At 28.2% G+C, this 14,614-nt stretch overlaps 3 protein-coding genes across 6 annotated transcripts in view; 1 reads left to right on the forward strand and 2 right to left on the reverse strand.

Annotated features, from left to right (window-relative positions):
* The window catches only part of LOC136090313 (uncharacterized), a 2,026-nt gene extending 1,419 nt beyond the window's left edge, over positions 1-607 (reverse strand). Inside the window, exons 1-3 of the mRNA XM_065816744.1 lie at positions 374-607; positions 190-266; positions 1-82 (exon numbers count right to left, since the gene is read on the reverse strand). The exon at positions 1-82 is cut by the window's left edge and continues 124 nt beyond it. Coding sequence (XP_065672816.1) covers positions 1-82; positions 190-266; positions 374-528 — 314 coding nt within the window. The 5' untranslated portion in view covers positions 529-607. The remainder of the gene's footprint in view (positions 83-189; positions 267-373) is intronic.
* A 6,325-nt stretch (positions 608-6,932) lies between these two features.
* Positions 6,933-14,614, reverse strand: part of LOC100200318 (sodium-coupled monocarboxylate transporter 1) — a 107,985-nt gene continuing 100,303 nt past the window's right edge. For all 4 annotated transcript variants that reach the window (XM_065816746.1, XM_065816745.1, XM_065816748.1 and 1 more), the window contains one exon: positions 6,933-7,046. In XM_065816746.1, coding sequence (XP_065672818.1) covers positions 6,993-7,046 — 54 coding nt within the window. In that variant the 3' untranslated portion in view covers positions 6,933-6,992. The remainder of the gene's footprint in view (positions 7,047-14,614) is intronic.
* On the forward strand, positions 10,859-13,601 carry LOC136090132 (uncharacterized). The gene is made up of 5 exons (XM_065816242.1): positions 10,859-11,099; positions 11,197-11,618; positions 11,731-11,832; positions 12,356-12,468; positions 13,320-13,601. The coding sequence occupies exons 3-5, from the start codon at positions 11,738-11,740 to the stop codon at positions 13,472-13,474; spliced, it is 363 nt and encodes a 120-aa protein (XP_065672314.1). The 5' UTR covers positions 10,859-11,099; positions 11,197-11,618; positions 11,731-11,737; the 3' UTR covers positions 13,475-13,601.

A 14,614-nucleotide genomic window follows, 5' to 3' on the forward strand; every position in this document is an offset into this window, starting at 1 on the left:
ATAAGGATTGGTTGTGTTCGAGCATTAGTCTTTAATGGCATTTCACTTGATGTGATTTCACAGAATAAGCAGCAATGACGACCTGTTAAATTAAATATTCATTATATTACTTTTAATGCTCTTATTTTAAGTGTACATTTTCAGCAACTATATTTAGAACATTTAAAAAATACAAAATTATAGGCTAACCAGTTGCTCCTGTGATACCATAAATAGCACACAAAAATACATAATCGCCAAATATAAATACAAGCAAACTCTTGTCCCTAAGATAATGACGAATTAAAATTTATAAAATAGCTATGTTTTTTATTTACAAACATTTTTATAACTCAAATCACAAATAAATTTTTAAAATATTCTTTTTATTCACCTCCATTTCATTGCTTGAAGCTCTCTAATTTCATCTATGTGTTTTGAGAGTGAAATTTTGAGGTTTGCTCTAAGGTCTTTGGCCTCAAATATATTGAAAACTGTAGTGTTACTCTTTGAATTGGGTTTAGCAACATTAGCTACCTGAAAACTCATTTTAAATGAACCACCTCCATGGTCACCACCAATTTTTATGTGTATTTCACTAGAAGTTATCTTTTCATATGTTAGTTTGTTATATCTATGATCATATAGAAAAAAAATTACTATTTATAATACAAATAATAGAATTTATACAAAATTGAACATATACAAGATTTATGATTTTTTTAATAGAGTTTTCAAAAAAAGAGCATACACTTCTTATGTTTTTGTAATTCTATTTTCTTATGTATTTAATAAGAATTTATAAACTTTACATTATTCTCTTATTATATTTTGAACTTACCTTTTTAACTCATCCAATACCTTGATTATATGTGATGGCAAATCATTAATATATGCTGTCGGTGTATCGTTTTTTAATTCAAACAGCAATTCTATATCTTCCACAATCAAATCGTTACCTGACCAATATTTTGAAACTTTTCGTTGAATAGAAAGTGAGGGTAGTTTGATATTTTTTGTCTGGAAAAATCTGAAATAGAAAAAAAAAACCTCTAAAAATACAATAAAATGCTGATAATACAAATATATTTACAAATACAAAACTAATTTTGTTATGCAAATGAAAAAAAATGAACAACTGCATGAAAATATTTATAATTTAAAATAACTGAATAAGTGTTTTATGAAAAATGTATTGTTATAAAAAGAATATTATATACCTTATCATTTTTTTCATCTTTTCCCAAGGTAAACCACAGTCTGCTTTAAGTGCTACAACATCTTCTGGTTCTACCTCAACTTGGGAAAGATTTGACTTTTTTAAAATATCAATTTTATCATTTTTATTAAAAGAATTGAGCATAAGTACTACTTGTTGTATTTTTGCCTTTTTTGTTGGCTCTGCATCTTCTATTAGCGATTGGTGGAGTTGCTTTTGACGTCTTTGAATGGTTTTCTGACTAATCTCAACTGACGTTTTGAATTTCTTTGAAGTCACTGAAAACTGTATAGCCTAATTAGTAAAAAAAAAAAATCTCTTTATGCAAATTATTTATGAGCATTTTATGAAATTGAACATTTTTGTTAAAAAAAAACTATATATTTTTTACCCTTTGACCACCAAAAGGAAGTTCAAATGAATGTGATTTATTTTTTTGCCATTTTTAGTTTTGCAAAGTGAGCAAATGCATAGTCTAGTTCTTTAGGAATATCACTATTTTTTTTAATTTTGTAAATATCTGTAACTGTCAATGAAGAGGAATTCAATGCTGAACAATTGTATGATATGTTTTCACTTTTGCATACTTGTTCATGTTGCTTCTTATTGTTTGTACTTCCAGCATTAAATTTTTTATTACATGAGTTCTTGGAACACTTTAGAACTATATTCTCAAGGATATTTTGCATAGCTATTGCTTTTGAAATGCTACCTAGAGGTATGTTAGAGCAGCATATTTCGCATTTTATTTCTGTTTCTTGTTTTCCAATTAAATTTGGAAAAATACATGAAGCACAAAATATACCGGTATGTTGGCAGTTATTGAGTAAAATGTAACATTCTCTTGCAAATCTTGCAGACGCATAAATCTATGTGGGGGTTATCAGCTATGCTGATAGACTCATAGTATAGGCGAGACATTTCAGAAAAACTGTCTATTATTTCATCAATTGACTTCCTTGTCCATATAGCTTTATTAACTGATGGTGGTCTTCCAAATAGTTTCTTTTCCTTTCGGCCATATTTCTTTACAAAACATATACAGCTTTCAAGTGAGCATGTTTGTGGCCAGTTAGTTAAAATGAAATTAAAAAAGGTTGTTCCTCGTTGTTCAATGTCTCACTAATGTATAACATTTCATGCAAATTTTTGGTGGGTGGATCTCTGTTCTGTCTTCTCCTAATTCAGTGAAAAATACTTGGTCAACTCTAGCTATTATGTTTATCACATTAAACGAGTCTGCTCCAATATAATTTCCACAAAATCTGCATAGTTTGCTAAGACACAAAATATGGTTAGCAGAAGTAGCAGTCGCCATATTAGGTAGTTAGGTGCACTTTTTTACTTTAAAATTTCTAAAACTTAAAAAAATGGCTGGTAAATAAATTTAGTATTTTCTAAAAATGTCTAAATTTTAGTTTTGGAAACAATTTAGTTCTCGAATTACAAAATTGATTTAAAAAAGTTACACAAGTTTGAAGAACATTTTTTTTTTTTTAAATAGATTTTTATAGCCAGTCAGTTTACCAAAAAGCAATGGATGCAGAATTTTTTTTATATTACTACAATATTTGGTCCTATAAAAGTCTATAAAATTTTTGCATGAGATAAAACAACATTGATAAGTAGAAAATATAATAGTGTGCCATAAATGTGTGCCAATCTTTGTCGTCTTCATAAAGCAGAATTTTAACAGTAAAAAAAAATCCATGTGAACGCATGCGCACTATAAATGTCCGCCGGGGATCAATATCAAACGACCGTGAATGGGCTTCAAATATGAAAATAGTCAGTAAAAACCGGTGTTAGTCGCAAAATTCGATTTGCAAGAATTATTAAGAAATAAACAACAAGTTTTGAAAAAATTGGTAGCGAGAAATTTTTATTTTTTGCTCTCGAAAGTTGTAGAAAAAAAGTAGAGTTTCATTTATCTTTCGAAATTTTGTTGATGTTTTCAAAAATAATGACGATTTTAAGAAACTTTTACTTTTAAGAAAGAAGGTATTTTTACAATAAAAGTTGATACGAAAAAAGTTTTGTTTTTCATTGCTTAAATTTTTCCTTGTTAGTATAAGTATTACATGGTAGTGCATTGTTAGTATTATACAATTGTTATTACGATGAAAACACCGCTATCAGAAAAAAATTATAAATATTACGAAGTAAAGCACAATTTATGAAAATTGTTTTTCATCTTCATGTTTTCCTGACTCATATAAACCTACAACTTTTAAATTTTTCTGTCAACCGTTTACTTGCTCCTTTTTTTCTCCTTTTTTTTTTTAACTCTTAACTTAATAGTGATTGCCTTGTTAGGAGTGAATCAGATTTTGTATATATATATATATATATATATATATATATATATATATATATATATATATATATATATATATATATATATATATATATATATATATATATATATATATATATATATATATAAGAAAAGATAATTAATTTATTGCAACACAATCTAAGCTAATACTGAACTTCAAAAAATGAAACTGTTGCCGCCATTTTAATTTGAATCAAACTTTAAGTTAAATTGGAACAGAATTTAAGCATAAACATAGATTATTTAAAAAAAAATTTAATGTGTCCCAGTGGGCACGCGTTGTCCGGGGGACGTCCAAATGTCCGTAAGACGTCCGACGGACGTCCCTCGAACAACGCTTGCTCACTTGGGTAAAGCCTGTCTGAAATATCTTTAATTAAATCGTTTAATCATGTCTGAAATATCATTAATTAAGGTGGTGGCAGGGGAAAAGAGAGGCATTTTTTGAAATTTTTTAAAATTTCTAAAATTATATTTTTGAAAACATTAGGGTGTCTTTTTTCATGGAAACTTGGTGTGATATAAAAAATCTTATGCATTCAAGCAAATTTTGCCCTTCTAGATAAAACTGTTTGAGTTCTATGACCATAGCAACTGCCTTAGCAACGACTATATTGATGTATCAATATAGTCGTCGTATAAGAATAGAGTTTGCTACAAAGACTTTTCCAATACATCAACAATAGTAAACAATGTGAGTCAAAATAAATCAGCTTCTTAAAAAAAATTAAATGTTTTATTTTCTAAAAGTGACCTTTCGATTTTTACTCCTGGATGCAATTTTTTAATAGACAGTGATCTTTTTTTATCTCTTATAAATATAGTTGGACGATGCCCTGTTTGTATTGCAGCTATAAACATTGAGCATCTCTTATCAAAGAAAATGGGTCTTACCCAGTTTTTTAATGTTTCATGCGCTGAATGTGATTGGAAAATAACATTTTGTTCTTCAAAAGAATGCAGTAGATTGCAGTCTTCTTCTGGGAGAAAGAGTTTTGAAATTAATATTCAAACAATTGCTGCATTTAGAGAAATTGGTCAAGGTTTTAGTGCAATAAAAACATATTGTTCTTGCATGAATATGCCACCACCAATGGTCTAAACAACATATAATGAAATTAATAGTGAGTTGCACAATGCGCAAATAGCACAAGAGTCAATGAAAGAAGCTGCCAAACAAATACATTACAATAAAACTGTAGATGACTCTATTGTTATTGATGCTAAAGATAGTGGTGATGGTGCTTGGCAAAAAAGAGGATACTCTCCCTTGAATGGTGTTGTTACACTAATTTCAGAAGGGAAATGTATTGAAACAGAAGTTTTTCTAAAAAATGTAAACAGTGTGAAATTGGGAACAGAAAAAAAGGTAATTTAGATGCATAAAACAGCTGGAAAGAAACTCACGTATGTTCAATAAATCATGTTGCATATATCCAATATGGAAGTTATTGGAATGAAAAGAATGTTTGCTCGATCTGTACGTCTTCATTCCCTAAGATACACATTCTTTATTGGAGATGGCGATACAAAATCTTTCGATGAAATTTGTAAATCAGATCCATATTCAGGTTATACCATCACCAAAGAAGAATGTATAGGACATGTCCAAAAGCGTGTTGGAACACGTCTTCATAAACTTAAAGTTGATTACAAGGGTAAAAAGTTGATGAATGGTAAAAGCATTGGGGGAGGGAAAGGTCGTTTAACTAATAAAGTGATGAACACTCTTCAAAACTATATTGGAATGGCCATACGACAAAATAGTGGCAATCTTTATGGGATGAAAAAGGCTGTTGCTGCAGTTTTATATCATACAACAGATGAGCCAAATTTAGAAATCCGACATCAATTCTGTCCACGTAGCTCTGATTTTTGGTGCAAATACCAAAGTAATAAAATTACAGGAGCACAATCATATAAAGAAAAAATTAATATTCATAAAGCTGTTTCAGATGTTATTGATCCAATGTTTTCTCACTGAGGTCTTGGTTGTGATGAACTTTTGACAAAATGTTAACACGGTGAGGCACAGAATTTCAATGAGTCCTTGAACAATTTAATATGAACATGGTGACCAAAAAGAGTATACATTGGGAATGATGTTTTTAAAACTGCAGTTGCATATGCTGTTATTGCATACAATGATGGTGCCCAAGGATTGTCCCAGTTTTTAAAAAACTAGGCATAGAAAATGGGTATTTTACTTTAGAATGTTTAAGAAAATCTGATATTCAGCGTGTCAACCAGCTCAGTAAAACAAAGAAGAAAAAAATTTCTTGTAATCAGAAAAGGTTTTAATGATAAAAATGAACTTGACGAAGGAGAGACATATGCTAGTGGAGCACTTTAGGGTTTTTTTTTTTTAAGTTTTAATATTTTAATTTCTTTTATTTGATTTTTTGATTAGGTTTTTCTTGACTGTAATTTTTTACGATGTTTGTGGTCTATTTTGTAAGGATAATTTTTGATTGGACAAAGCCGATGGGCTGAAATTTTTTATGGTGTTACTTAGTTCTATTTAGAGTGTTCTGAGTGAAGCACTTTTTAAAATTTTATAAAAACAAGGCTAGCAGTATGACTTTTACATAAAAATATATTTCGTTTTTATAAAATTTAAAGTTTGACAGTGAACCTGGCGCGATTGAAAAATAATTATTTTTTTCTGGCTCGCTCAGAACATAGTATTACTTAAAAAGATTGCAATTTTAAAATTTCAAGAGATTCTGATTATTTTTCACTAAGTTATCCTTGTTGGAATAAACATATCAAAATATGTCAAAATCTGTTTATGACGTTATAATTAATGACGTCATCATTAAATTTTTATGCAATTAGTGGTAATTTTTTTTTAATAGTATACATCATTAAAATAAAATATTTTTAATTGTTTTAATTTTTTGAAAAAAAAAGTGTTTTTCCCCTGCTACCACCTTAAATCTTAATTGGTTACAAAATCAGGTCTTAAAGCCTGGGCGATGCGTAGAATCGCAAGCCGCTGCAATTAGCCAATATCCGTCGCCTTAAATAAATTTATTTCAAATTGTTTAGCAGAAGTTAAAACCCAACTAACGTAATTTATTATGATATGATAAAAAGTGAGCTAGCCAGCTATGAAAGTTAGTCAACAAGCCAGTCACCAAAATATCGGCCGGCCATGATCGTTTTTGTCATAAATGTAAGACTTCATGGCTAGAAGGTCTAGCGACGCAGTTTATTTATAGTTTTAAACATTTTAGTAAATATTTTCGGGAGGTTAAACAGGGTTAATATATAAATGTAAGATTACGTTTTATTTTTATTTTAATTGTTTATATACTAAGCTAAGACTAATCTTACAAATGTTTGTTTTTTTAGGTAAAGTCCCTGGTTGATGAGACTTAAAATAAGAGAATGTAAATATAAAAATATTTTTCTTAAGATAAAAATCTAATACTGATCGAACTAAACATTCATTCAGTCATCGACACACAGCTTTGAGGATGATGAGTTCATCGGAATAGAATTGACCTATAAAAAGTAAAATAAACCAAGTAAATATGCTAACAAGGTTATAGACTTTTGTTAAAATATAACTTTTAAGATAAAATTAAAAAAAAAGAGACAAAAAAAGTATGATAAAAATATATAATCAATTGAATTTATTTTATAAGTTATTGAAATACTGGTTCATCAGTGGTGTCATGTAGAAAATAAAAGTGCCGAAACGGTCGAATATATACATATATGTATATATATATATATATATATATATATATATATATATATATATATATATATATATATATATATATATATATATATATATATATATATATATATATATATATATATAGTAAAAAAAGTACATACAGTTTACGCAGTAAAAAATAGTACCGGAACGGCGTTCCGGACCGTTCTAGCTCTATAAAATTACTGTGGTTCACAAGTGATACCACCCAGTTAAGAATATGCAGAACAGTTTAATAATATTTGTTTCCGACATTTTTATATTAAAATAAGTTTGGGAAGAAATTTAACAAAAACTAAACATTTTAGTTAAAAATTGTAGTTGAGGGTTTTATTTTATTTTTCTCAAGTATTTTGCATGAAATGTAATAAAGAAATACTGAATAATATAATGCCACAAATTTGGTTAACAATTCTTGGCGCAAGCATAAAAATAGTTTTTTACATTTGTCTTAAGTATGATTTATAACATTTGTCTTAATTATTTTTACCAAAGTTTTTTCTAAACTCTGTTTTTTTCTGAATCCGACGGAAATATTATTAAATATGCATTTATTAGAACAATAACAAAATAATACGTAATTCTATAGTCAAACCAATCATATTGTTTTGAGATAAATTAATAGATTCTATTACAGTTGTATCTTTGGCATACACATGTTTCTAACTGCTTATTTCTTATCTTTTATGGTTTGTAATATATTTTTTTCACAAACATACTGTGAGGCCGTGGCGCAGTGGTTAGAGCGTTTGCTTTTTAAGCAGGAGATCTAGGTTTGAAACGAGCTTTAGACATATTTTCGCGTCACGGTAAGGAAGGAGGCGTCAATTTCCTGGTTAAATGCACTTCCGTGGTGCTTTGTGACAAGACCGTTAGGTCTTCTTGGGGCACCTAAATAACAAAACAAAAACAAAAAACATACTATTAACGCATGGTTACTAGTTATGACTCTCTGATTGAAATTAAACCTGTTTTCTGTGGATCTTGATTCTTGGTTTCCTTAAGGCAATCAGCTGGAGGAGAATAACCACTTTACCACAACGTTTTTATTATTCCAATTTAAACCAAATTCTGGTTGTTTTAATGAAGAAATCTTGCAAAAACCAGATTTTTTTTATAATCAAAAAATTTAGCTGTACTACAGATTCAAACGTTCTGAAAATTTTCATATCATAATATGTCGTAAAATTATATTTCATGATATGTCGTAAAATTATATTTCATGATATGTCGTAAAATTATATTTCATGATATGTCGTAAAATTATATTTCATGATATGTCGTAAAATTATATTTCATGGTATGTTGTAAAATTATATTTCATAATATGTCGTAAAATTATATTTCATGGTATGTTGTAAAATTACATTTCATGGTATGTTGTAAAGTTACATTTCATGATATATTGTAATATTACATTTCATGATATGCTGTAAAATTACATTTCGCGATATGTTGTAAAGTTACATTTCATGATATGTTGTAAAACTACATTTCATGATATGTTGTAAAATTAGAGGGCGGAGAAACAAAGATTACTTAAACCTTACATTTCTTTTTGTGATATAAAGTTTTTATAAATATTAGTAAAGATGTAGAACCACATAAGTTGCATTAAAGGATTTAACTTCCTTATATATATTTTTTTTAAGACTTTGAAAATCGAATATTTGATAACTTTAGTAAAATGGAATTAATTAAAGTGATTAGAATGATATTTTAATACAAAATATTTTGCTAATTTTTTTTTAAAACGTTAATGTTGTCTTAAGAGATTATCATGGGGTTTGGTCTTGTTATCTTTTTTACAAACGTTTATTTTCTACAATCCAGAACTTTAAAGCCTAGATCCAGCCTATCCCTAAGTTATATAGAATACTAGTATAATAATTAACTGTGTCATATGTCAAATTACAACTTTTCAAATCTATTGCTCTTGGTATTTTTTAAAGAATCCCGACTATCTTTAATAAAAGCTTTTTTTTTGGTCAAAACTGGATATAAAACTATATCTAAATTTTATCAAAAGTTTGTAAATTATGGTAATAGGGTAGAGCGGGGCAGTTTAGGACAGTGGGGCGTAACAAAACAGTCATGCCTGAAACCTTATATCTCAACTAAAAAAAATTTTTTTTTCAAAATTTTGTTATAGAGTAGAACGGAAACATTTTATAATAAAACGCAAAAAAAAAAAATTATTTTAGCTGATATTTCTTTTGTGTGGTGTATGGGTGTAAGGGCGATTAGTTTCTATGGGTATGTTACTTTTTTGAGAGTATAATATCTGAACATATTTAGACGGTAGATTGCCTTCATTTTTTATCATTTTTAAAGCTTTACAGTTAATGAACTACTGCTGCTTTTTAACTGTCTCGTTTTGCCCCACCTTCTTGCAAAATGTAAAAGGTTTGTCTCGTTTTGCCCCACCTTCTTGCAAAATGTAAAAGTTTTGCTAGTCTAGAGTTTCGTTACTTTTGATTTACTTTTGCTAAGAAATTTTTGTTTTTTTATTTTCTTATATCAATAAATTTTAGGAAATTTATAAAAAACAGTGTTAACTATGATTAGTTTTATCCGCAACTAGTATCTGTTTCTTAAGTCTCCCTAGCAAACATTTTTGTAGTCGATTTGCAGTGTTATATGGAAATGACCAGTGTGTATATAACGTCCATTCACTGATACACTTGCCAGATGATGTTCGGAGGTTTAGAGTGCTAGACAATGTATCTTCGTTTCTTTTTAAAAGTTATTTAGGAAGACTTAAGAAGTTAATCCGTAGTTCACAGTTCCCTGTTACACAAATTATATGCAGATTGTTAGAGGTCCACTTACAATACTCTGAAACAAATTATGCTGATTTCACTTCTAAATTCAAAAAAAAAACATTTCGACGGTCCAGTTCCATTGCCGTTATGCCACCTCTCACAATTTAAACAATATTTTGGTTTCCAATTTATAGTTTGTAATGAAAATTGAAACAACTGCTTTGCAATAGACAACAAAGTTTGTTTAGTTAAAAATATTCTTGTCGGGAATGATTCAAATGACTCTGATGCTGTTGTTGTTTATGTAGAGTATGATCGTAACGAGTCATTTTTTACAGATCCACTTGACTCATCTTTACTGTCTATTTCTATGTTGAATAACTTTCGTACCTTGAAAAAGTTTATTCATTGAGAAAATTAAGAACTAAATGTTTCTGCTTCCACATAAAAATGATTTTGTTGTAATCCCTCAAATGCACTTTTACTAAAGTTGATTTTTATAAAAACTTGGTTTTAAATTAAAAATGTCTTATGTATTAATGTAAACAGTCAGTGTAAATAGTTTTAAATAATAGTGTCGTATTATTTCATTTCCAATGGCATATTTTTATGTTTTTGTGAATATTGTACTTTTCTTTTTCTATTTTCAAGTTATCTGCTTGTTTTTTTTACAAATGATTCAAATTAATAAAAAAATTTAAAGTATATATTAATAAAAAATTAACTTTTAAAAACTACTATTATTTCTATTTAATAAAAAATTCATAATTACTATAATTAAATGTTTTAAAACATTTCTTATGTTATAACTTATAAAAATCTTATTTAGTTAAAATATGTTTGCAATTGTTGCTTTTGAAAACACTTGCGAAACAGACTATGTTCCATTTAAATGGCTCGAGGGAGTGGATGCTAGTAATGTCCAGTTAATGATATCAAATCACACATCAGTTAAGTGCCATTGGCCACCATTTAAGAATCCCAATACAATTTCTAAAGCTAAAAATAACAGCCATGATGCAGAGATGAATTGGCTAATTTACATGGCAAGGGTGCTGGGATTAGCTGGTAAATTTATTTTGCATATAGTTTATTTTCTTCATTTATTGTACATTTGTATATGAACTTTTTCTTTACCGGTTTTTATTTTGAAACAAATTTTTAGACAGTTTAAACAATGCTCGTCAAAAGCCAAAATGGAAGAAGACACATCCAGTTTTGAAAATGCATTAGATGAGATAGAAGAAAGTTCTGGAATTTTCAAGAAAGATAAAAAAAGGTGGTAGGCATTTAATGACTTTTTTGTGTATCTATAATTATGAAAACTTTTTATTTTAAATTATCACAATAATTTTACTTAAAAAAGTTTATTTTATTATTTCAAAATTTTGTCTTTTATTGTGCTAAAGTTAATATGAAATATATATATATAATATATAATAATATTAAAAAACACTAAATTTTTTTTCAAAAAAGTCTTTTGTTTTTGTCATTTTTATATTGATGTAGAGGAACAAAAATCGGTTACGAGAAAGAAACAGAAAATGAGGAATCTGAAAATGATCAATTGTATAGCGTAGAACATAAGTAATTTTTTTTTACAAAATGGCTTTATATGTTTTTGTTAAATGGAAATTTATTTTATATTTATTACCTGTAGACACTAACATTATTAAAGATTATTTTTGTATTTTAAAAGAAAGAAGATGTTGGTAAATTCTGCTCTACTCATTCAAAAGCCACAGCAACCCTGCAAACTCCCATCAAACAGCAAATCCAGAGTTGGCGATCAGTTACAACAGTGAGTTTCATTATTTGTGTACACACCAGGATTTATTTATATATAATTTATTATAATGTTTTAAAAAAAATGGCATAGTAATTCATTTACAAGTAGTAAAAATTTGAGTTGAACTTTTCATAAATTAAGAAAAACAGCAAACAGCAAGTATGGAGTCATGCATGCTACATCGTTAAATAAACATAAAGTATTCAATCTCCAAAATGATTACTGTATTTTTAGTAGCTTGTGTTAAAAAAAGTTATCAAGTTTTTATAGAAAAAATAAAATAGTGATATGGGGCCATCCATAAAGGACGTCATCTAAAAGGGGGAGGAGGGGGTCAAGATAAAAAACAAAAAATGACAAGAGGAAGGGAGGGGGTTGTGAGAAAAGGACGTCACTTCAAAGATTTTTGTTTATTTTTTGTGGAGGAGGGGGTCAGAAATTGCCTAAAAAATGGCGGTGTCCTTTATAAATGACCCCTATGCTGATAACTAGAAAAAGTATATGTATATTTAGCTTTCATTACCGTTTTGATTAGTGATGAACATTCTAATGACTTCAACATATGGAATAGTGAACAATTTTCCCCTCCTATTGCTTCAACTGCTGCAAGGGCAACAATATTGTCAATGTTAAGTTCTACTACTGCAGGTAATTCCCTATAGTAACAACTTAGTTAAATAGTATTCCAATTATAGTATTCCAATTTAATATTTGTATATCAATATTCGTCATGTATTTATAGTTTTTTTGTTTTTTTGTTTTAAAATGAGCCATTTCTTGAATGGGCTAATATAAATTTTTTTTTAATAAAATCTTTAACCGTGTTATTACACGGCTAAAGTTTGTAATAATTTTTTTATTTAGGCTCTAGTTTATGTCAAACTGCTAACCTGCAAACAGTATTTAATTTAATAACAACTTTGGTAAGCAATGGCAAGGAGATTAAAAAAACTCTAAAGGTACATACATTATTATTGCATTCTATTAAGCAAAAAATGCTTAATAGAATGCAATAATATTTGATTTGCCTGAAGATATAAAGTTGCCACTGACATCTACAGCAGAAATTAAAACATTAGAGGATAAGTTGTTTTTCGTTGAGAAAAAAAAATTCTTGTAAGTTTAAAATGATTTTTAAATTCAATATTCAATATTTACAAATACTAAACTCAAGTTTAGAAAGGATTAATTACATAAAATAATTTGAGTTTAAGATTAGATGCCATGATATCATTATAAAAGCTATTAGAGTGGGTTGAAATCTAATGTTGAAGTATTTATATCATATAAAACAAAATAATTCTGCTTCCTGACTGATAAAGATTATAAACTTGTTTTAGTCGCATCACTTTACTACAAGATAATAAATTGTTAAATCTTATTAAACTTTACTTAACTTGTGTCTTAAAATGTGTAAATTTAACGTTATATCAAACTAAATTAACTATAGTTAAGATTATTTATTACTTTAATACAGTGTAGTTTTATTGCGATTATAGGTGCTGTGAAACTAAACCCAAATACAAATCAAATCAATAATAAAGATATTAAAACAGAATTATCAAAATGGTTTTCTAACGCAAGAGATCGTGGTACTGACGGTCGCCGATACACGATTCCGAAAACTATAATGACGGCTCCCAGTTCAGATTGATAGACACAAAAAAACAACGTCTTTAAAGAACTATTTTTTTTTACTCTTTATTTCTTAAATGAAGAGAAAATTCATCAAAATTGGTAGTATTTTATGTAAAAATTCTTTTTTTTATAAATTCTTTAAATATCCAGCTGAATTGCGTAATCAATAACTTTAATACAATTTTTAATTTTTACCAACATCCATTTGTAAATTTTACATGATAATTATTAAAATGTACATCGTTTATCATTTAAACGATAAAAAGTATAGAGTTTATAATTTTCATTGATTACGTACAGGCGCATTTAGAAATGAATTGTTTATAAATACATATACTAAAACAGGTATTGTAAATAAACTGTATGTGACAAAGCAGACAAAAATGAATCGGAAAATTACGGGACCTTCACGAGTAACCCTGTTAAATACCAGATAGCCTATTAAGAATCGTAAGGGAGAAAAATTGTACGGGACCCTTACGCGCATCCAAGAAGGCAACTGTGTGAAATACCAGATATGCCTATATGGGAACCATAAGAGCAAAAAAAAGGTAAACATATGGGACCCTTATGGGCATCCCAGCGGGCAACCCTAACAGTTCACAGATGAGGCCCTGGGACAACTCCTGCTGGGATCCCTTAGGGATACCCGTATGGGTCCCTTATATACGCCCGTATGGGTCCCTTATGGGACCCATACGTATTGGTTGGCTAAGTCCATAGCAAATCAACTATAAAAATGTTTACTGGAATATTTGAAGAAAATTTTATTTCTTCATTATTTTTATTTGCATGAGTAAAACTCTACTTTATATATCTCTATTTTATATGTCTCTATTTTATATATCTCTATTTTATATATCTCTATTTTATATTTCTCTATTTGCATTAGTAAAACTCTATTTTATATATCTCTATTTGCATTAGTAAATTATTAATGCAAAATCTAAATAATACGACTTTGCAGTCTTTAAATTAGCCTTAACTAGAATTTAATATTCTTTAAAAGTGATCCACTTTAGATCTATTCTGGTGCATATTAACTAAATATTTTCATCAAATTATAACATTTCTATCAAATTTCATCCAAAGCTCATAGATCCCGATCAAGATAGAGCTTATAAATATATAAGAAAAATATAAATAAGAAAAACTA

This window comes from Hydra vulgaris, chromosome 13 (assembly GCF_038396675.1).
Source record: "Hydra vulgaris chromosome 13, alternate assembly HydraT2T_AEP".
In the NCBI taxonomy this organism is placed as follows: Eukaryota; Metazoa; Cnidaria; class Hydrozoa; order Anthoathecata; family Hydridae; genus Hydra; species Hydra vulgaris.